We start from the raw sequence: 24564 nt of genomic DNA, 5'->3' as shown, positions 1-24564 counted from the left end.
AGCTTACCAACATCAGTTACCATGGTAACAAACTTATTTAAGAAGTGAACCAGCTTTGTGGAGCATGAGAATCCAGAACTAAACCACTAATCCAGCTTTGTAGTAGAGATTCCTGGATGTGGGTTATTTATCACACTACACACATGTGCCCGTCACCATCCTGCATTATTATAATTCACCTCTTGATGTCCTTCATATCCTGTCAGATCATTGTAAATCTTTTATTTGCTATTCTGTTAGGTCATTAGTTTACAACATGGATGACATTTTTATTTAGTTTTACTCAACATTTTGAGTAACACTGTAGATGTCACCAGTCTGAATAATCGTTTTTGAAATAAACAAGATGACAAAAATATTCTCCTGAGATGCAAAGTTGAGCATACGAACATGTTTGTATTAAAGTACACGATTACATAAATGTGTAGTATGTAACTTTCATATAAAAAATCATATACATGTATTTGCTAAAACTGTCATGTCATGACAGTAAGATATGAGACAGATAATCTGTGAAAAGATCAATCTCTAGATGCAGCGTAAGAGGGACAGGGGGGAAGGAGCGCCACATGGAGTGGTGATTGACAGCGCTAAGATCTGCCTACTGACTGTGATTGGTTGTTTCAAGTTAGCATGAGATTAGGCAGAGGAGCTTGATTTTCTTCTACATATTATTTATCTCATACCATACGGTCACGGCATAGTCACAGTTTCAACGAATATGTAAAAATTTATTTTTTTACAAAAGTTACACACTTTTATGTAATTAATAAATGTAATTAGATGTGCATTCCACTGTAGGTTTTACTTCAATTCACCAAGACTGGAAATTATTTCAAAATGTTTGATTTTTATAAAAACACTTTTAGCTTACAAAGACTGGTTTGTTCTTTTCTCCTCTGCTTTTGCTTTTGTGCACATACTAAAGAAAAGAAAAATGTGAATCCACACTGAAAAACATTTCACACAACCCTTTTCATCCCCTGACTATATGCAGGACTTGATTAGTCTTATCACAAAGTCTGAATTGTTTGAGCTCAATAAAACTGTCTATTATACATTGTAGTTTGACAAAATTAAGCTAATTGTTTTTCATGTAAAATGACCAGGAAGAAAAAAGCTTTTTGAAAGGAAGACGAATAGTGTCAAAAAAAAAAAGAAAGAGTAATAACTTGGATGCACAACTGAGAAAAAATGACAGAAAACCACCGATCACAAACTAATTGACATGATAAAGAAATAACCACAAAAGAAAAATCCCTAAAAATAGAAATACACAAGAACATAATTAACAACACTGTACAGATTGACCAAACAGAGATGAAAACCAAAAAAAGACCTTAATTTAGGATAAGAAGTACAAACAATAGTAACAATACAATAAATGCCATGGAAAAAGAGATGATAAAGAAGAATTTGTGCCAAAAGAACAAAAAATAAGGTCAAAACATGAGTCCCAAGCAAACGACAGCTGTTGCAGTTTGAGACATTTTATTTTTGTAACTCTTTAGGGTTTATGTGGTTTTCATGAGAGAATTTTAGTGAGTAATTCACTGCAAGTGCTGACAGAATCCAAGGTGCATTGAAAAAACAATTCATCATCAGGAGCACCTGTCTGAGTTAGCTATTTGCATATGAAAATACCAGGCTTCCTGTATAAAAGGCCCTCTTATTTTTTTACTCTCCAGAAAATAAATGAACAGAATTGGATGAGGCAATGCTTACACGTTTCCTTTTTGCCTGATTTCCTTTATTTAACTCTTTAGAAAATATTTTTTGGTTTTTTATGCAACAATAAAAAAAAATCTCCAGTGTTCTTATTCGGGAGCAAGAATATGCTTTTGTTTTTCCAGCCCCAGAGTAAAACTAACACTTCAGCCACCTCCATTGTTTTCTACGTAAGAGAAAATGACAGGCAGCGAGCAGGAAGCCAGCTCCTGCAGTGGCTGCTGTCATCCCGGTTGACGACGGTTAAACTTTTCTCGAGTCGCCGACGCGACTCCGCGTGTGACCATGGCAACCACTGAAACCACAGAGGAGCTATTTTTACTGGTATCGCTGTCTGGTTTTGGAGCACCATAAGGTACATTTATTCAGGTCTGATTATGCTGTCTGGACCGACAGTTGATGCAAACCGTGCCGCTCGGAGCCTCCGAGTGAAACTGACAGTGAGTGAACATGTGTAACAAGTGTGTAATCCGAAAAAAAAGAAAAAAGCATAAATAAAAGACAGTGCAGATTAGTCCATTATTCACAACAACAGAAAAAAAAAGACTTCTTCTGCTTTCTGTGTGGGAGGAGCAATAAATAGACAAAGTAATAAATAATCTGCGTATCAGTATGTTGTAGATCTCATTAGCCCAATAAATCAGATACAACACATAATGGCAACTTAATGTCCCCATTACACTCTATAGCGCCCCTGCTGCGTCGATGATCTGATTAGATTTTGGAGACCTATCTCCATAAATCTGCATATTAATGAGTAAAATAATAACTCTCCTCAAAGTGTAATAACTCTTTAGCCTTTGAGATTCTGGTTTGATGAGTGAAAGCAAGCGTGTTTACAAAAAATATATAATTAATGCGCAGATCAGCCTCACCACTGACCTCTTTTATATGAAATGGCTCTGCAATCAATGCGCTGCAATATTGCGGAGCGAAAAAGGGTTATGTAATGTTTTGTTGATCTGGGACAAACATGCAGACATACCAGATGCAGGCCAACCAGTGTGCCGCCAGTCCAAAAACACAGACCAGCAGCACCAGGACGGCCGCCCCATATTCGATGTAGTGGTCCAGTTTGCGGGCGACCCGACCCAAACGGAGGAGCCGGACTACCTTAAGAGAGCTGAACAGACTGCTGATCCCCTGGAAGAAAAGCCAAACAGGAAACATGTCAGATAAGAGCATTGGGAGATTCTCAGTAGAGTTTTTTTAAATATGCAAAAGTTTACATTTTTTTCTCTTATTCATGTTTTTGCTCAAAAGTGTCAATAAAAAATATCTGTTTTTGTCAAGAAAATAAATGTCTCAATTATAACACATTTTGACTAAATTCTTTACTCTTTACATTGCTTTTTAGCTTTGTTACTAAAACATAAACTTAAATTCAAAGTACAGTTTTAACAGCTAGATAAAGACTACAGATTTTTCAGTTTTTTGTCTACGTTGCACATTTAGGGGAATGTTTATGTATTTTGACTTAGATTTGATTATGCTGTGGGTAATCAAAAACATTTCTCTATATTTTGAATACGAGGTAAAATGATATCTGTAGTTTCTTCACTTGCTTTCCTTTTTAACAGGATGACAGACCACTGACGCATGTCAAAATAAAATTAAGAGGCCTACATTATCCGATTCACAGATTTTTTAAACATCTGAATACTGAAATAAAACCTACAGCAAATATAAACATAAAATATATTTTAAAAATTTGAAAGCTTTTCAGAGTAGCCACAATATAAAAATAAAACCCACCCTAAATGTTTTATTAGCAGCAACAAGCACATAATAAATAAAAAAGAACAAAAAAAAAATCATGAAGATTTGATTGAAAAAGCATTCTCCTACAACGTGATAAAACTTTACAACTCTAAGCAGCTCTAACCAAAGGCTAAATGTCTACTCAGCTTAGCTGCAACCTGAAACGCCCGCTCACTGATTCAAAGCGACAACTGCAATCCCATCAGTCTGCTCTGCAGTGCTGTTGGTATTCTTTATGTGTGTGTCTGTGCACTATCTGGGTATTGATTTAGCTAAAGTGCTGTGGTCTGCAATGCGAGTACAACTGCTGTGTTGGCTGTCACTTGATCTGTCAGAGATGCTCATCAAACACCTAAACTTCAGCTTGTATGAAATCACTTTTCAGCCTTTAGATCAGACACTTGTAATGGCCACTACTAAACATTGACTTTTTTTATCCGAAAGCCTCTTTGTAACCGTTTGGTGGTACGCTTTGGGGTCACCGTGCTTTTGGACCTAAGCTTGTTATGCCTTAGCTTTGACTTCCTAGTCGAGGTTTTGAGAGGTTTCCTCAATATTTTGGAATAATGTTCTGTCCTAATGGTGCAATCTACTTTGTGAAGTGCAGCAGACTTCTCTCCTTAGCAAAAGAAAAAGCTACACGACACAATGCTGCTACACCCATACTTCACTGTTGATTGATGTTTCCCAAGTTTGCAAGCTTCCTCCTTGTTCCTCCAAATGCAATGATGGCCTTTATGGGCAAACACTTTAATTTTAGTTTTATAGACCAGAGGACAAGTCCCCGAAAGTTATGGTCTTTGTCTCCAAGTTCACTTACAAGATGCAATCTTGCTTTTTATGTTGCTATTCTAATAATAGATTATTTCTCCCTGAGTGGCCTTTTAGCCTAATACATGGATTTGTTTTAGTGTGGATAATTGCTCTTTCTCTTACCAGCTTCAGTCAGCATCTTAAAAAGGCTTTTTGCTTGTTTCCTGAACGGTATGGTAGTTAGACATTCCCACAATGAGGCTATTCTTGGATATAATTGTACAAACAGATAAAAGCGGAACCTTTAGACTTGAAGAAGGCCACAATTCTGTTTTTGAAAACTTGCCTGAATTGTTTTTTATATTCCCATGATATCAGTGTGTTTGAGCAGTTGCATTGAAATGAATCCAAAGTTGTGCCTCCATGTAACTCAGCTGTTGTTAATGAACCTATTAAGAGTTTGCTCTGTTTGTTTAATGGACAGTAAGCTAAGTGTTTGTAAATTCAGAACTTTAAGATGACACTAAACATCGTTCAAAAATGCTTCTCATTATTTATTCTTGCTTTTAGCAGATAAAAATAATTTGACCTAGAGCAGTATAACATTGGTCTAATTTAAAGAACCTACACGAGGGTGATTGACAGCGCTAAGCTCCTCCTCCTGGCTCTGATTGGTTGTTTCTGACAGAGCAGTCCAATTCTGCAGATGGTAGTAGGACCACATGGAAGAGGAGCTTTATTTTCTCATAGATTATCTGTCTCATACTATACTGTCAGGACATAATAGCTTTAACAAATATGTTTTTAAAAAATCTTTATAAAAGTTATATACTGCAGCTTAAATGTCAGACAATGAGAAAGGAATGGCATGTGTCTCTATAAAAAGTGTATGCCAATCTGTTTTTTACCGATAGAGCCAGATGCCTGCTTTTGATCCCCTCTTCATATTTTAATTAAAAAGAGCATGTTTACTCGGTCGAAGTTGATAAATCTTATGTAATGAGAATAAAAGTTATGCATTTGACACCTCTATCAACGTTTTACATAATACATCCCCTTTGTGTCAAATGTGAGGGCTAAATTATTAACTTATCACTTTGTGGTGAAAAAATAGATTATTCATAGCACTCAGAAAAATCAGAAAGAGCATTACAGCAGCTATGCACCACAAAGACCTTGGGGCCAATCCAATAAAGGAAAGAAGTTTCCACAAGTTTCTCATAATTTATTCACATCCTGTTCAGAATAATATAATTAGTTGCTCCTCTGCAGCATCATCTGTTAGTAGGTGTTTTGTTTTTTCTTTCTGAAACTTTGCCACTTTGTCATCTTCCAGGTCATCTTCTTTTGCTTGACTTACAGGATGACAGCTCCGGTATTTATTAAACCCAAATGCAGAGTTGGTACTGTTGGGACAGAAGTTGGGCAGTTTCAAACAAACGCCGACCCAGTTTTTTGGGCTAACAAAGACAATAGAAGGAGCCTCATCATACGTCACAGCCTTTTTAAGATACACAATGACCCCGTGAGACTTCTCTTTTACGTCCCCAAGCGAGGCCGGCGTCAAAATGAACGACAGTAACAGTTAGGACCTGCAGGTTTATGATGAACCGACTGATTCAGAGGAAAAGAGATGGTTGTTGATGTCCTCCATCCTGGCAAGGCCACAGTCCCAAAGACTGAAATCAGAGAGATGCTTGCCAAGACCACCCCGATGTTGTATTTGTCTTTGGCTTCAGGACTCAGTTTGGCAACCTTGTCTTGCCATAGTAAGATTCTACGACTCTTTAGACTATGCCAAGAAGAATGAGCCCAAACACAAACTTGCCAGGCTTGTTCTGCATGAGAAAAAGAAGATCTCAAGGAAACAGCGCAAGGAACGCAAGAACAGAATGAAGAAAGTGCGCGGCATCAAGAAGGCAGTGTTGAAGCTGCTGGCAAAAAGTGAGTCCAGACGGCCAGCGGGTGTCTTCTCATGCTCAAGTTGGTCTTTTACATTGTCATCAAATAAAGTTTTGGGGGGAAAAGACCAAAAAAAGAGACCCCATGAGACGTCCTTGAGCCTCTAACATAGGCTGAATAAAAAAAATTATAAGATGGTGAAATGTTGCTGTGTAATAATGTTAAAATGAATGGGTTGTGGAATTGAATTTAGTTCACAGCAGAAAACTTGTTTCGTTACTTGGAATAGCATTAACATTATAGCTGCTAAACAAGCTAGCATAGGGCTAATGTTAGCTATGGTCAATTATTAAGATTTTACCGAACACTTTTAACTTAAAAGTCACTATAGACAGACAACGTTTTATTCTTTCAATGGTGTATTTTACATTTATTTAAACTAACACGTTTTTAAAGCGGGTGTATTATGGGAAAAAAAATACAACTTTTTTGAACCTTAAATGTCATTCCCTCATAAAAAATAAAAATAAACATACCTAGAGGGTTGCTTTGATTCTTTCAGGGTGCCTAAACGCTTGCTCCCTCAAGTTTGTCCTTGGAGCTGCAGCTTCCGCCCCACAGAGAGCGTTTCCCCCACACCTCACCCACTCAGCTCCGCAGCAGCAATTAGCAAACACCTGGTGAATCTGCGCATTTGCCGAGCTCATTACAGAAATTACTTCTCTTGACAATTTTTGATTTCAGCTCATTTTTCGGTCATTTTTAAATATCTTTATTTCTTTTCTGAGGTTTCCATATTTTTTGCAAACCGGATATTTATAAAATATACAAAATCAATTTAAACAGTTTTTAAACTATATAATTTACTTGCACTAAATTAAGAATTTTCATAAGCACCGTTTTTTTAATTTACTTTGTATATTTGAAATTATTTTTCAGTCTCCATCTTTTTGTTATTTTTGCTCAGTTTTCCACGTGCTTGTCTGGCACTTTGCTGCTGGTACACCTGAACTACCGCAGTAAAAGACAAAAAATAAACTTGATACTGCTCTATAAAAGAGTAATTGGATTTCATAATGAACAACAAATCATAGTAAAGCTCATAAGTAAATACGATACACTTTGATAAACCAACTGCTAAGTAAGTCCATAAAGAAATCTGCTTAGGATCAGCAGATTTTTTTTCTCTTATGGCATTTCCACCAACAAAGCGATGCCATCTCTTTTTCTGGTGCTATTCGCTTCACTTGTCATGAAGTGCAAACGTTAGAGTCTCAGTTTAAGTGTGTCTTTTTCAATTCATTAGGCCCCTCTGTGCCTTGTTTATCTTACGAGTTCTGTTTTATTTCACCAGTCTGCCTGTGGATTTTATATCTGGATTTGCTCCTACACTTTTCTGTCCCTGTGATTATATTTATTGTTTCCACCTGTGTCTCATCAGCCCCTGCTGAGATTCAAACTGCTTTGAACTTATGACTCGCTTATTTATCGTAGATTTTCTGGTATTTGGCCTTTTGCAGGTTTCAAACCCGTCATACTTTTGAGGCATCTTTGCTGGAGGAAGTTTTATTAGTCTTTTATTTCCTATTGACCTTTGACCTCTCGCTACTTATCACGTCATATTAAATATAAATTACCTTATGAAACTATTGGTAAACCTTTAACTTTCCCACATTTTGTCACTTTACAACCACAACTTCAATTTATTATACAGATATTTTAGGTGACAGACCAACACAATGTATAGTTGTGAAGCAGAAGGAAAATAATATCTGGTTTTCAAATCTTTTTGGTGTGCATTTGTATTCAGAGCCTTTAACTTTTTACTCCTAAATATAATTCAGTGCAACCAATGGCCTTCAGTTTAATTAAAAAACAGAGTCAATTGGTAATACAATACAAACACAGTTGTTCTGTTCATACCATAAAGGTTTGTCATGAAGATCAATAAACACACTAGTCAGATCAGGTGCTAACCTATCAACACATTTAAACTGACAAACATGGACCATTAAGATTAATCAGAGATCTGTGGTAACTGTGGAGGAGTTGTAGAGATCTACAGCTCAGGTGGGAGAATCTGTTGACAGAACAACTACTACTTCTGAACTTCACAAATCTGGTCTTTATGGCATAAAGAAAATCTGGTCTTTATGGCATAAAGAAAATCTGGTCTTTATGGCATAAAGAAAAAAAAACAATAAGAGTCTTGTTGAACTCATCTAGTGAACACAGCAAACATGTGGAAGATGGTGCGTTCAGTCAGATGAGAACAAAAATGAACTTCTTGGTCTCCATTCAAAATGACCTTTGTGGCAGAAAACTAATTTTTACACATCACTCTGAAATCATCTTTATTCAGCAGAAACATGGATGCCGATCAGTGTTGATAGGAAGATGGATAGCAGGCTAATCCTGAAAGAAAAGCTGGCTGCCAAAACACTTGATACTGCCTCAGAAGCCTACAGTAAATACACAGCGTTACAGTCAAATGGTTCAGACTGAACTTGAGCACTTTTGCAAAAATAAATAAATAAATGCAGGTAAAATTCTCTAGAATGCAAAGTGGATCCATAGTTATAAATGCAATGAAAGTATTGACTTGTGGAACTGAATCCAAATGCGTGTGATTTTGTTAAACAAAATGGACAAGACGCATCACTTTTCTTCAACTTCACAAATATGCACTATTTTTGTTTTATTCTATCAACTAAAACCCAAATGGAACACGTTAAAGTTTGTAGTTAGGTTCAACCCAGTTAGGCAGGAACGAAAGAAATGCCTTCAGATGACTTTCAACTCCTTTTCATGAAACTGTGGTCTGAAGTAACATCTGCAACTTTAATGCTAGAATGAGTTAAATTAATTACAATGGCTTTGTCATAAGTAATCCAAAACCGCTGATATAAAGACTTAATCCCATAGATCTTATAATGCAATTAAAAATTTAACTTGACATTTAAAAAAAAAAAAAAAAGAAAGTCTTGTGACTCGACGGGCTTTGACAGCCATTAACAGGATGCAGCCAAGCTCAGATTTGCCACAAATTTCTAAACGTTTGCTGCAAGAGTAACGTAAAGTGTGCAACGTATGCCATCTCTGAAGCCTAATGAAGAAGTTTATCCAAACTGTTTAAGACTGTATGAGTGAAGTAAAACCCCAAATCTGTGCATTATCATATTCCAATCAAACTGAAGCCTACTTGGGTGACAGCTCGGTGGTTCCAATTCTTCCCATCACGTCCCATGCATGAACACAGGCAGAAGAGGAAGAGGGTGAGGCCATGCAAACAGAATGTGAGGGGGGCGGTGGGGTGGAAAAAGAAGAAAGAAACAAAAGCGTGGAACATGAGAAAGAATACTTAATTACTGATAAGCAACAAATAAATACATGGAAAAAAAACAAAAAAAGAAATCCAACAATCAAAAATGAAACTGATCGAAGTGCACGGTGTGACCAAGCCATGCGCCGAACAAGAATAACTTAGAAACCACCATGAATAACTTGAATCGTCATCCAGCCTTTCTTTAATGGAGACCTGCTAGGGAGGAACAGCCATCAAAGTTATTCATGCCAGTCATTAGGTCTGCAGCAGCAGCACGATCGCCTTCAACCAATATGAAGCTTCCTGGATTCACTGAGTTGTTGGAGGCAGAAAGTGGGAGGAAAATCTTAGAAATGGGTTTTTTTTTAGCACATGTCTCAGTTAAACTGTAAAAAAACATGGAGAACCAAAAGTCTCAAACTTTTTAACATCTTTAAAATCCAATTTTTGATGTTAAGTGTAATTATTCAAAACCCAGTGAATCAGTGTTTTTATGAAATCCATGCAAATGATTAAAAATATATATATATATAACTTTTTTTTCTAATATTTATGGAGTCAGTACAGATTTGAAAACTTTCCTAAAAATATTCAATATTGTGTCCAGAAATGTTCAAATGTTTATTCTTTCCGCTGATTTATTCTTTCACTCTCCCACTCTTTAGATCCATTTCCTGACCTATTGCTTTTGTTGCTAATTTGGTGACTTTTTCTTTATTCCATTTCCTCTGTTTTAATTATACGTTCAATAACCTTAAAAAAAAATCCAACAACCTGCATAGAAATGTCACATAATTATATTTATTTGACTTAATTTCAGAGACTAAAACATGAATATACTTTTGTTGTTTCAACATTGTTCTTTTACACCAAAAACAAAGGGAAGGGTTTTAGTCCCGTAAATTAGCCAACTTAATTAGACCACATAACCATTACTCAGATTTTTTTGACAACTTCATTTCTAATGCTATTAAAACTTTAGCTTTTCTCAGCAAATCAAAAAAAAGTTAAAATAACCCCAAACAGCACCTTCTGAAGCCATAAAACTTCTCTCGCTTTTGCTCCCTAGGCAAACCTCTGAACATTTCTGCCACACTTGAACTTGTCAGCATTTCGGATGCTGCAGCCCTGAATGATCCCGAAAGGACCAAAATGCTGGACTTGCAGAAACAGATCAATGCGGTCTGTCCACACCCGAGGCCCTATTTTAAAGATTTAGTGCCGATTTTCATGTTGCCTCAGACTCCGTGAGCAACCTTATAGTCCCCAGGAGCTGAAACCCAGGGCTCGACTCTTTCCGACACACCGAGACATTAAACGCCATCGCAGCAGTTCACACTGACACAATAACACACATGAATCATGGAACCGTGACACATTTAAGCACTTTGAGGGACACGAGCACACAATGGTCCACAATGAAAACTGACAAATGTTACACCGCGGAGCTGAGTCTAATCAATGTGAATTGAATTAAACATAGGTAATGCATCTCCTTATGGATTACTGTTAAACCACCGCCGTTTTCATCTGTCCAATAAGTTTCCCAAACTGATCTTGATCAATCGTTCTCCTGGCTCTGTGAAGGGGGGGGTTTAAACTATTTATTTTATCTTCTTCACTGACAACAAATGATACAAACAGAAAGAGTGGTGTACAAAAAAAAATCTTTTATTGCAGTAGGATAAGTATAATTGTTTCAAACAAAGTGAAAATGACTGGTGCCCATTAACAATACCCAGCGTCTAGGTACTTTTCATTAGTAATCGTTGTCTTCATGGTTTCCTGGGTTACAAATATGACGTGACACAGATTTCCTTACGCTAAATCAAAGACGATTACTAAAAATGGAATTAGGTTTTAATAGGGAATTGAAATTTGAGAATGTGGTTGATTAGTTAAATAGTAACGAGGGGAAGGAGAAGGTTTTTTGTTTTTTGAAAAATACTGGCTTCGTTGGGAGAATTTGAGGAACAAGTAGTAGGATCCAACAGATGGCAGTAGTGCAACAATAATGGATGCAAGCTGCCGTTAAAATCTAAAGAAGAGGAAGAATCTTTGCGCTAAAGCTATTCTTCGAAACAAAAGTATGGAAGCCCATTTCCGCCACTCTGTTAAAAAAAAAAGAATAATTATCTCATTATATTGAGATAGTATCTCAAAATAACGAGATACTATCTCATTATAATGAGATAGTATCTCATTATAATGAGATACTATCTCGTTATTTTGAGATAGTATCTCATTATAATGAGATAGTATCTCAATATAATGAGATAATTCTTCTTCTTTTTTTTAACAGAGTGGCGGAAATGGGCTTCCATACAAAAGAAACTGCCATTCAGTAAGTCAAATATCTGTTGACTTATTGGAAATAATTAGAAGTGTTTGAAACAATAGCAGTCCAACATCACAAATGAGCTCAATCTCCAATTTTGGTAGTAAATAAAAAGTAAATAGTAGCGTAATAGTTGCTAACACATTGAATATGTTAGCAACAGCTAGCTGATGCTAAGTTAATGTGACAGAATCATTATAAGCAAGGGGCAGACGGGACGCTTAAAATAACAGTTTCATCAGTAATGTGGCTCATTCTGTGAAAAAGCAGACAGAGAGGTGGCTCTTATTTAAGCCAACTTTATTTATAAGCACAGATGACCAAGCATTAAAACACAAACACAAGATGACACACAGAATATGTTAGAAAGCCATTCGAACAATGAAAATTAGCAGTCTTATGTCTACTTATGGATGAAAGTGGCCAGTGTTGTACATGTTTGCTATAGAGAATTCCCCTCTGCAAATCTGAGTAAAATGGGTCATTGCAGAAGAGCCGAGCACTTTCACAAACAATCGATTGGCTGGGGGAAAATCTACGTGTAGGAAATGACGAGCTGCTCAGCCTAAATGTTCTCAGATGCTTTAAGATGGAAAGCAAAACAAAAAGAAGCTGCAGAAGAAAACCGAAAACTACACTACACTTCAAAAGGATTTAAGGATACCCAAGATGCCAGTGGTTATACAACTCAAAATTAGCTCAGTGATTCAAGGGGAAGTTAAATTGTCAAGCATTTTTTAGATTATATTACAATGAACGTTTTCCATTTACAAAAAAAAAAAAAAACAGACAGAGCTTTTCCCAACTGTCTGCAGAGGGATATAAATATAGATAAATACTTATTCCGTTTTTTCTTGGAACAGTATTAGTATTCCTAATGCATTTGTATGTAAGAGAATAAAAAGCATTATACAGATTTTGCTCTCTACTGACTTTTTTAAAACACACTGGTATAAAATCGAACCCAACTGTTTCTGGCTGCTCATCTGATCTTTCACTTATAGTCAGAGGAATCATTAAAATGATCAATGATGCTGTGGGCCTGTTTCTCTTCCAAAGAACCAGGGATTTTCATTAGAGTGCACGAGGTCGTGAGTTCTTTGAAATAGATAACCCAGCGGCCTCCAACAAAAAAAAAAAAAAAAAAAAACGCGTCATCAAATTTGACCAAATAAACAGATCTCCTTTACCAAACACAAAATCAGCCTCCTTTCCAGATGTGAATTAAAAAGAAAATGTGTGGGATGAGCTAAAGTGAAGACCCAGTACTCTTGATGATTGAGATTTTGCAAAGAGGAATTCTCAAATTTTCTTTGTTTTCACTGTAAAACAGCATAAATGTTGAGTTACCACTTTCCTAAAGACAAAAGTGATGCTGTCGATATGTATGGGATAAAGCGTTCTTTTTAAAAAAAGGAAGAATCCGTGTTAAATTATGTACTGCAATAAAAGATTAATTTAATTCTAAGGCTTTGCTCTAAAAAGTGTTGCCAATAATTCTGGAGAGTGCTATAAACTTTATGGGACTCTTTTCTCCAAGAGAAAAATGGGATAATCAAAAAAAAAGGAAAAAAAAAGGAGCCAGATATTCAGAAACCCCCTCATTCACTATACCTGAAATAAATCATAAAAATAGCATATCAAACTAAAACTGTAGAGCTCAGCACTACTACAATAAAAAAAAAGAAGAGGGGAAGCCTTTAAACCACATTCTCCAATGAGTCAGTCCTCGTCAGCTTGTCAGAAGGCGTTAATGGTTTTCGGGTTTCAGTGTCGCAGAGCTCTGGAGTGCGCCCTAGTTTAACAAAGCAACGCCACTTTGCCAATTAAAATGTGCCAATTATCTCAAGATCCTGTGATGGCTCTTCAGCAAACACTCGTCACCATGGAAAAGACATTTAGGTAATTCATAAATGAGCGTTCTGACATCGCTTCAAAAACGCAAAAGTGTCCAAACTAATTGGTTCTAATGTAAATTGACGATTAAAAGTGACCTAATATGGAGCTAAAAAGTTATAATCTGTCAATTTAAACGTTTAAATTGACGTTATGCTTTCGAAAACGACTGACGAACTTGGACTTTGAGCGGCGCCTCTCCGGGCAGCGGCGGACTCACCTCGTCCACGTTCTCGAAGGCGTTGATGACATCATAGGGCAGGCAGGAGAGCAGGTCGATCACAAACCAGGTCTTCAGGTAGTTCATGCGGATCAGCTTGGGGTCGGAGATGACCTCGCCGGCGGGCCCCACGAACGTGGTGTGAAAGTTCAAGACGATGTCCACCAGGAAGATGACGTCCACGATGCTGTCCACCACCAGCCAGGCCACATTGTTCTGCTTCGTCTTGAAGGAGACGTTGTAGGGCACCATGATGGCCGTGTAAAAGGTGAGGATGAGGATGACCCAGTCCCATGTGGTCTTAAAGAGGCAGTAGTGCAGGATGATGTGAGGAGGGGTTTTGGGGGTCTCCTGTTTGTACTGAGGTAGGATGTCAGAGCCAAGCTGCAGCACCTGCAGGGTGAGAAAAATACACACATTTGTCCCTCTTGACTAACAACGTGCTGCACCTCAGGGTTGAAGCCGGTCTTACCTCTGCGAGACGGGAGTGCTTATGGACATTTTCTCCTTTATGAACTGTAGGTTGTAGCTGCTGTAAGACTCCCCTGCTGCTTGTTAGCGCTCGAGTCAATCGGGCAAACTTCCCCCAACCTGGAGTTCGCACAAACAGATCGTAGGTACTGCATGTTTCCAAGAACATGTCTTTGAGTCCTAGGAGTCCTTGCTTTGAGAAGCCTCTCTTTCTACTGCAGAAATCCTACTCACCAATAACCAGTACAAAGCATTAGTAGCGTCTCTTTTCCCCATTTTCACGTCCAGGCAACAGATCCCTGTCCGTCTCCAGACTACGCAGAAGATGCTTTGCTAACCTTTAAAGCTTTTTATGTTCCTTGCCATAATCTTATTTAGCATGTTATTTTCATTAACATTACCAGTCCTCTAGGAGGTCAACGTTTTGTACAGTTTCCCCCTGATGTTTTGAGATTATTACTAAAAGCTAATGGTGATTTGGCCTCTCTTGTGGCTGCATTAAAATTTCTAGTGCAGTTTACAGATCCACATTCAAACCACATATACTCTAATCACTTCGAACTTTCTCTTTTAGGGTTCAGTTTAAGTACATCTATTTATTTGATCATATTTCATGTATTCCTTTTCATTTTCTGTTTTATATTTCCCCGTCTTTGTAAAACCTTAGGTACCAATTATAGCAATTCCAAGTCTTTCAGAATATAATAAGCTATCAGGACAGCATGGAAAACTTGCTTTGCTAGCCAGTCATTAAATATTACTATTACAACCAGGAGAAATTGCACATCAGAGAGAGTGTAACCACTGCAAAATGGGTTTTAAAGCAAAGATGAAGGGACTCTGAAGCTGACAGTTTAAATTCCAGATATTTCTTATTAATAATGTTTCGGTATAAATGTTAATGTGTTTGTTTTGTTTTGTTTTTTTTTGCTTATGTCATTCTGAAGTTGATTGCTGGACAAATGTGGACTGTTGGGTCTAACCTTTGGAAGAATCATCCTCAATGGGCTGCTTGAAGGCTGTGATGTCGCTGAACGTACAGAGGAACAGAACCACTTTCTCTTGTTCGTTTCGAATGGGAGCAATTTTCACAAAAAACCAAACCGGCGTCCCTGAAAACAGAACACAAGTTTAGCTGCGTCATTTGCTTCCTTTAGGAGGAAATAGCTCTTTATTAATGCAGAAAATAACACAACTTGTTGTATGAATGTAAAAAACAAAATTATAATCTTTAATTCAAAGTTCATTAAAGCTTTGAATCAAATTTTCTCTTCTTTTTTTTACTTTAAAAATTAAAAGTCATTTCAGAATCAAACTACTTGCTCTGACTTCAAGCTAATATAAAATAATAAAATCAAGGTAATTATTTATAGATGAAGAGTATAGTGGTTGAATCATCACAGTAAACAACTCCGGTTGGATCAACTTATAGAAACTTACATTTTTATCTTCAGACAATGAAAAACTCTGAAAATGTTGATATTTTTTATATACTTCTTTTTCTTCTCATAATTATGCAGACTTAGGAAACACTTAAAAATATGTATTTTTTTCTAATAGAATTGGATTTAATTCATTTCAATCAGATTATTAAATAAATTAGGCATGAACAATTTTTTTATTTATTTTTTTCAAGGAAGCGACATCAGATCTGCCTACATTCACTCTGCACAAGTTAAACCATTAGGTAAGACGTAAATAGATTGTGAAGTTTTCATGATAGTTTTGTCAAATCAAAGGGGAAAAAAGTTAATAAAACAACAAACCTGGGAGAAGATGCTTTGGTTCATTCAGGAAGTATTTTATAAACAGTTTAAACTAATTTAAGCCAACTCATTCCACAGATATCTTAATTATTAAAGAAATCCATGTAACTTTGGAAGTATTTCAAATTTATATCAAGAAATATGTATTATCTGATTTTATATGCAAGCAATAAAAAACTTAAAAGACTATTTTCATTCATCACAGCTTTACAGTGAGCCTCGGTTCACCTTTTGTATCAGTTTTTTCCATTATATAATAGGGTCTGTAATATTGTATTAGTCTACACCTGCATGTTGAAACAAACAGCACCATATTCTCCTTTGGAAGGTTTTTCAGTTCCAGTCTGGCTCTTAAACCAATTAGCACATTTCTACAGACGCTGAAATGTTCTGGGCTGCCTTTGAACTCCGGCTCCACGCTGCACAAGCTCTGAGTGAATTTGCATTACAAAGGAGAGGAGATTCTCGTTTCTCTCTTCCTTCACATTCGCCACCGCTACTTACTGTTCTTCTTGTACATCAGGATTTCAAATGAGTTCATCTCATAATTCTCAAACGTTAGTCGGACTTTTTCCGTCGTGTCCTTGTCGGTGAGCTCCCCGTACATAAAGCTGAAAAGAGGAGGGGGGGGAGGGATAAAAAAAAATTTGTACATTCAATGGACACCTCTATGAAGATTGCTGAGCAAAGCTAAATTTATGACTGTATCTAAGAAGCTTTTTTTTGTTTGTTTGTCTGTTTGTTTGTTTGTTTGTATATGTCAGTTTGGAAAATGGATGTGAGGGAATGAGCTATTTTTCTTTTTTTTTTTTCTTTCTCTTTGTCCACAAATGACAAAATGCAGATCAGGTTCCTAATCAGCTCTGCTGTCAATTCCAGACAAGCGCCACCTTCAAGCTGCCAAATTTGCCCTCATCAATTCCAAATGAGCAGCTGCTTCTGCCGTCATTATTGTTGTAAACTCTCTGGAGACTCTCTGCTAAATGTAAAATGTCTCTGCATCATGCAAAATACGCCACATTTTCAGTTGTCGTAGGCTCTTACTGGATGCTACTGGTTTCAGTGTGTTTGCATATTTTTTGTCAGCTAACCATAAACATCAAAAAGTTTAAAAGTTGCGCATTGAGGTCACTTATTAGAGACAGTTTTCAGGCTTGCTCTCCAGGCATAAAACTGGAACAAATGTTTGAATTTTTTACAATAAACACATTTTTATTACCATATTTTCCGCACTATAAGGCGCACATAAAAACCTTCAATTTCCTCAAAAGCCGACAGTGCGCCTTATAATCCGGTGCGCCTTATATATGGACCAATATTGAGCCACAACAGGTCTAGCAACTACTGTAAGCAGCCATGGTGCATGCTGGGATAGTTGTCAGAACGCTGGTTTGTTAATAAAGTTTGACTTACCTATCTGCCTACCGACCGTCTATGATCAGGTCGTTTGCAGGTCATTTAGTACCACTTTCTCCACGAACATGCTGTGTGCGAACGGAGAAGGGTGACCAGGGGGCGGTGGGGGCGGGGGAAGAGAGACAGAGACTGCGGCGCCAGCGTGTCGATTGGTCTGTGTTACCCAGAAAGCAGCTGGGCACAATATTGCAACACCAACACCGTGAGTGAAACAATGACTGGGGCAGCCTACTATATAAAGTACTGAGGGACCACTTCTTTATTATTATACATCCACATTTGTAGAGTACGGAACAAATCGCATCCCGTATAGGTTCAATACGGGACGGGTGGCAACCCTAACTGTAGCGTCTATTCTATGTGCCTTATATATGACAAAAGTTTTAAAATAGGTCATTCAATGAAGGTGCGCCTTATAATCCGGTGTGCCTTAAAGTACGGTAAATGAAGTAAAATCTTGTTACATATTGGTTTTATCTTTTATTTTCTCTGTCTTCTGTTTTTTTTTTTTACATTATAAAATAAGCCAGTACATATAATGTAGTATGAGACACTTTGTGTTTATACAATCATTCGGTGAGTCTTAAAATAATTTTTTTTTTTTTAGTTATGTTTTCTTTCAAAGTTTTGGTCAGCCTGGTGTGGGACAGGTGGTGAAGAGAAACCAGAAATCAGGAAAGTTCCTTCACTCGGTTTAGTAAAACCATATCAAGCAGTGTCTGTGCAGCAGATTGATTGTACATCTGTTGAAATGTGACATAATATTGTATCAAATTTGTCATTTTTGTGTCGCTGAAGAAAAACGACACATCTGGTTTTACAATGATTTATTCAGGAGAATATTAATCATGAGAGTGAGAATTGGTCAAACTGTTTAACTTCTCTAAGCGTTAACTAATCCCTCTACTAATGTACTAATCTGCCAGAACAGATTCTTCTATTTTTTATTTCAACACCTGTTAGTTGCGGGCTGCTAAAAACCTTGAAGCTAAAAAGAAAGTAAAAAATCATTAGTGCACTGTGTAGTGAAATCTTCCAGCTACCAGTTTGTAAATTAAGCAAATAAAACAGAAAATTTAATAAACAATCAGAAGGCTACATGCACTCATAATCAATATTAACGTCAACTTAAATCTGGGCTTAAAATGATGTTTTGAACTATTATTTTCCAACAATGTTTGGAAGAACATTTTAAGGAGGCAAGATGAGGTTTTCAAATTTAGCAAAACAATCAATTGTCAAGCATGGTGGTGACGGTGTCATGCTAAGAGTGTGTTTTGCTAATAGTTGCACTCCCTACATATTCAACAACTGGGTGATTAAAACATTTATACAGCTTAGTGTTCCAACAGGACAATGTTGTGAAAACCCGTTTAAATTTTTTTTTTAAAAAGATCATAAAAAAAAGATTTGAAATAAAGCCAGGAAACCAATTCATTTAAACAAGCTTCTGATTAGTAGAGCTCTCAATTATCCAGCCAGAACCTTGATGGCAACAAAAAGCGTACATTTTGTTTGCAACTTCCAAAAGTAACTGGGCGTGAAAACGTGGAACCACATTTACTTTAGCTGCGTCGGAATTCACTTGCTTTGTCAATAAGCTCAAGCCAAGACAACAGACCGTCTCTCAAATCTGAAATGTCTTGAAAACCAAACAGGCGACAATTTTAATACAACCACCAGAGTTTAAAGGTAGGAAACCAAAGCAGTTGCCTGTTAAATCTGCAGACTAGTCTGAATTTATACATATACACAAATTCACTGAAATGTACCACGAAACAATAACACGATTAGCCATCCGTGATGTCTAATTGGCAAAACGAGCCTCTTGAATAGGAGTTTAACCTAAAGATTGTCTTCAGCCACGCTCCAGAGGGATTCATCTCACTTCGCGTGTTAGTGCTGCCTTAAGCAGCAGTTTCCAGCATGATCTAAATATATCTTGTTATGAAATACAAAAGGAGGCCCGTATCTAATAAGACAGTCTGACGCTTTCCGAGTGGCGCTTGATGTAATAACGCTGATTAATGTCGCCCCTTTCTCGTTCTGTCTTTTCTTTGCCGGAAGGAGAGCGACTTTCTTCAAAGAAAAAACATATTGCATAATAATTTCTGAAACAACTTCCTTGTCATGTGTGGAAATTCCCAGAGGTCTGCCACGGTGTTTATAAGATCCAGCACGGGTAAAAAAAAAAAAAACATCACGGATACACAGGAAGATCAGTTAAGATGGAAATAGCCTCTTTGATCTCAACACATCTGCAGCACATGGGGAGTTAGGTTTTGGACTCAGGGAGGAGGAGTATACATTTAATGTTTGCATCATGCTCAAAAACATCCAAGAGTCACAATGAGTGAATATTTTATGGCCGCACAACGAGGCTCAAAAAGATGGCTTCAGACAGAAGCTAAAAAGGACTCAAAGACCATGTGATGATTAAAGCCAGAGGGAAATGTTTGAAGAGAAATGAAAGCAAAAAGTGAAACTTTCTGAAGGACTGTTTATTAAAAAACTAATTAAAGGTTGGAAATTCCACAAATTATGCACATGATTCAAAATCTACCTCTAAAGAGTTTCATCTGGAGAATTGGTGCTCAAAACTTCACAAAAGCATGTGAAGCCGAAGGAAAAGAGAAGATAAAGGACGGACAATCCGAGTGCAAACATCCATCCATCCATCCATCCATCCATTTTCTTTCACCCTTGTCCCTCAGTGGGGTCGGGAGGGTTGCTGGTGCCCATCTCCAGCTAACGTTCCGGGCGAGAGGCAGGGTTCACCCTGTACAGGTCGCCAGTCTGTCGCAGGGCAACACAGAGACAAACAGGACGCACAACCATGCACACACACACTCATACCTAGGGGCAATTTGGAAAGGCCAATTAACCTGACAGTCATGTTTTTGGACTGTGGGAGGAAACCGGAGTACCCGGAGAAAACCCACGCATGCACAGGGAGAACATGCAAACTCCATGCAGAAAGACCGGGGCCAGGAATCAAACCCAGAACCGGGTGCAAACAATATAGCTAATATAACTGTATGACACTATAATAGTCTTTTCTAGCGTGTGTAAATGTCTAGTTTTGAAGAGAACAATAAAATGTGTCTAGAAACATTATTAGTCTCATTATTCTGAAATTAAGCCAACAGATGCACCTTTTTCACTTCCGATACCGATACAGATATGTGAAGTTTAGCATCGTCCGATACCGATCAAATAAAACATTGCTAAATTGACTTAAAAAGTTTCTTTTTTTAAAAAAAACAGACATAAATGTACTGAACTACAAATTTATTTGATAAGTCTACACTTTTACAGGTACACTAAAATATAGCTTCACAAGCTACACGTGAAAACAACACAACTTTAATTTGTTCAGTCACTGCAGCTAGGAATAGAACAGCCAATGTCAAATAAATAAAGAAACTGAATCTGACAAAAACAACAGGCTGACTATCTTGGTCAAACATGTAAAAAATAAACTGCAACAAAACGTTCTTTCAAATAGTTCAGCAAGTGCAATTAGGAATTCTCAATATATTGTAAAAATAATTAATAAAGCATTTGGAGCACAAAGCATAGACTTAGACTCAATTCATCCGCCCTTCTGGTTTGGGCACATTTTCACAGATACCCGATCTAGAATTTTTTTCAATATCAGGACCAATACAGATATTAATGTTGGGTTATTGGTAACCATAACAGACAATGTCAATATCTGGTCTCATCTGTATTTGTCCCAAAATCAGAGGGTTATCTCTGGAAAACAAGATGCAGCAAGAACAGTGAATGCTCATTAACTGTACCCAAGTTCGGCACTGGTTGCTGGGAGACGGAGAAGACATCCAGGATCTCTGGAGGGGTTTTTTTTCCTCCAAGGTGCAGACTGGAATCCAGGATGTATCTGTCAAGCTGTCAGATGAAAGCTTAAAGTGCTACTTTAACTGATCAGGATGAGGAGGACAAACGTGCAGCTGCTCAGAGGATGCCGGGTCATAATAACTTGCACTTTTGAGAGTGTAGGCTCACGGAGGAGCCGGGGCATAAAGGGAGCAATCTTAGAGCCTATTAGCATGTTGGGGAGAGGTATGCAGACCCATTAAGCCTCTTAAAAAAAATCTATGGGATGTTTGCAATGATGTCACAAAATGTACCCACAGCCCATTGTGTCAGAGGACAAGATGTAAGTGTAACAGTAGCAGCCAATTTTGAAGTATCACAAAAATGCGAGAATCAAAAGCGGTTATTAGAATAATAGAGCACAGCTCAGAAGCACAATGTGGCGTCTCTTTCCTAGCGGTATATTGTTATCACTCTGTTTTGTACGTCCTTCAGAGAGGCGGACAAGCAGTTAACTGATGCTAACACCCTATTCTAACACCGTGTCGTTTTAAGATGGCCACAGAAAACATGCGCCATGTGGCAACGACTCCCGTCAGCATTGTGAAGCTTAGCTCGCTAGCATGACTGACCCTAGCATTAGCACATGTTGCTCAACTAAACAAGGAATAAAAAGTCAATGAAACAGGCATAAACTCTAAAAGTCTATCAGGATAACATTGTAAACTATTTCCCTGGTAATCCCAGCCGTCGTCGTTCATACTCATTTGACCAAAAAAAGAATAAAACTAAAAATTACCACCTTGATTTAACAGAGCCTCCCACTGGATATTTTCTAGAATGATTAATATGTTTCAATTTATTCCAGTGGCACTGAATAAGTGAAATCAAATTATAAAAAGCAACAGATGAACTAAGAGCTATGTTCAATGTGCAAAGTAAGCGGGTTTCCAAACACACAATACCTGAATCAAAAGGATGAATTACAGCAGGCTGTGCAAAGGCCTCATCAGTAATCATTCAGTTGCTTCAGGTGTGTTGTAGCAGGGATGCAGGATTTGCACTAACTTTAGAGTTCATATTTCTAGACTAAAATGATTTAGAAAGCTTGCAGTGAAGCTGGAATGCTGCACTTCTTTTTGCTGGGGCCTGTTGTAAATTAAACGATTTCAGAAAGTAAAACACCGTGTCAATTAGTCAATAAATAATCCAGCAAAGTCAACAGTGTTAACAGTATTGCTGCTAAGATTTTCTTTTTTTTTTCTTTTTGGTTTTATATGTGTCGTGGCTTTTTTTCTGGTTTCGTTCTTGGTCTATATTGCCTCTCTTCGGCTCTCAAGCGAAATAACTCCATCTCTTGTTTCTGTTTCCTATCGTTCCCCTTTGGTGTCCTCACTTACCCTCGCCGTATCCCCTGCTTGCCATGTCACCACCGCCTACTCGTTGCTCAGGACCTGCATGCGCTGCCCTAATCACTCCTCACTCTATCATTTATTATCATTGTTCGGCGCTGAATCCTCACTCCTGTCTGTCTACATGCGCCTTGCTTGTTTGGAGATTGTCTTTCGGATTTGCGGTTTTGTTTTGGGTTTTTTTCTTTAATTTTTCTCTGTTCGCCCGGTACAAGTCATGTATTTGGCTCATTTTAAGATGATTGTACAAGAAAACTGACGAAGCGGATGAGTAAAGGTTTGAGCAATTAACGACATCTAAATTTAGATAGTTAAGATGTCAATAAATGATAGATTTGATCCTTTCTTACAATTCAACCTCAAGTGGATATTATTTCAGAACTTTTAAATGTTGTGACAGCAGTCAGGAAGCCACTGGCGCCGCCTTCAAAGGTGAAGAAACCACTATGATTTCAATATAATTTAATGACAAAACTAAGAAGATGCTTTTTACCGGAATATTTGGAAATAAAGTTCAGATTTGAACGATTGAGACTAATCGTGCACAACTCCAGGTTTTTATTTTCTTACTTAAAATAGCTTCTTTTTTTTCCATTTAGAAAAAAAATCCATCTACAACAAGGTCTCTGATATCCCAAGCAAAGACTCGGTAATAACTATACTGCACCAATCGGTCCTAATAACCACATTACATTAATAGAAGTTCAAAAGAAGATCTTGAGCGGCTAAAACAGCGTAAGGCAAATGATGTTCTGAGAACAATTGTTCATGTTTTCTTTCATATAATTGACCTGTCTTCTCAATTACTGCCTACTTCAGTTTACCTTTGAAGGTTAATGGGAACAGAGTCAGGACAAAGTGAGACGAATGTGGAAAAGAAAACTTGGTAACACTTTATTTGAAGGGGTGTGCATAAGACTGACATGACACTGCCATAAACATGACATAACATCTGTCATGAACATAAAGAAGTCTTTATGAATGTTTATGACAGTTGTCATGAAGTGTCATTCGGTAAATAATGGCACTTTTAATGCAAAGTTGCTCTAAAAGTTGCATTAAAAGTCCATTAAAAGTGCCAACTTTACATGATTTTGTCAATTATGATAATTTAATGCAAAGTTGAAATTCTGTTCTCAGTGCAATAAAAAGCCAGAGAGCCTGAGGTTAATTTAAAGAGCAAGACAGGAAGTGTGAGAAAGCGCCTGAAACATATCCGTTTTGATAAAATTGTATGTTTCTTCCAAAACCTTTGGATCTATTCTTCCATTTATTTACATTTCTATAGATTTATGCTTGCATCACTAATCAGTAGACCTAAGCAGCACTAACTAGCGTGTGTGCTCCTTCCTTTGAAACGAACAACGCTTTAGTTGCCCATCCAGTGGAAGGCGTCTCACCGATGATTATATCATTAGAAATAAATACAGTATATCCCTCCTCTAACTCATTAACAATTACCTCAACCAGGGGTTTGGAGGAACTTGTCATTAATCATTCATTAATTGCCAGGTTGTGGTATCGAGTACCCTCCAAACTCATTTGTGAGACACATTAATAAATGTTAGCAAAGCGCTTTCAATCGGCTCCCCGATTCAGTCGGGAGGCTTCCGGGTTTGTTTTCCTTCCTCTCACGCCGCATCTCCCCGCAGCAGTCTGAAAATAAACCTAAAACAAATCATCTCACACTCGCCTTTTTATATTTGTGTTGGCAAGTGTTCTTAAGCTTATGTTTT

The 24564-nt window shown here is 37.4% G+C and overlaps 1 protein-coding gene across 2 annotated transcripts in view; it reads right to left on the bottom strand.

Moving 5' to 3' along the window:
- The window catches only part of kcnh1a (potassium voltage-gated channel, subfamily H (eag-related), member 1a), an 80895-nt gene that overhangs the window by 44435 nt on the left and 11896 nt on the right, over positions 1–24564 (bottom strand). For both annotated transcript variants that reach the window (XM_008428788.2, XM_008428789.2), the window contains 5 exons: positions 16665–16771; positions 15378–15506; positions 14396–14514; positions 13924–14316; positions 2714–2871 (listed from right to left, as the gene is read on the bottom strand). In XM_008428788.2, the coding sequence (XP_008427010.1) occupies positions 2714–2871; positions 13924–14316; positions 14396–14514; positions 15378–15506; positions 16665–16771 (906 nt within the window). The remainder of the gene's footprint in view (positions 1–2713; positions 2872–13923; positions 14317–14395; positions 14515–15377; positions 15507–16664; positions 16772–24564) is intronic.

This window comes from Poecilia reticulata, linkage group LG15 (genome assembly GCF_000633615.1).
Source record: "Poecilia reticulata strain Guanapo linkage group LG15, Guppy_female_1.0+MT, whole genome shotgun sequence".
Classification (NCBI taxonomy): Eukaryota; Metazoa; Chordata; class Actinopteri; order Cyprinodontiformes; family Poeciliidae; genus Poecilia; species Poecilia reticulata.
The sequence above is the reverse complement of the archived record's forward strand: the minus strand, read 5'-3'. Positions and strand labels throughout refer to the sequence as shown.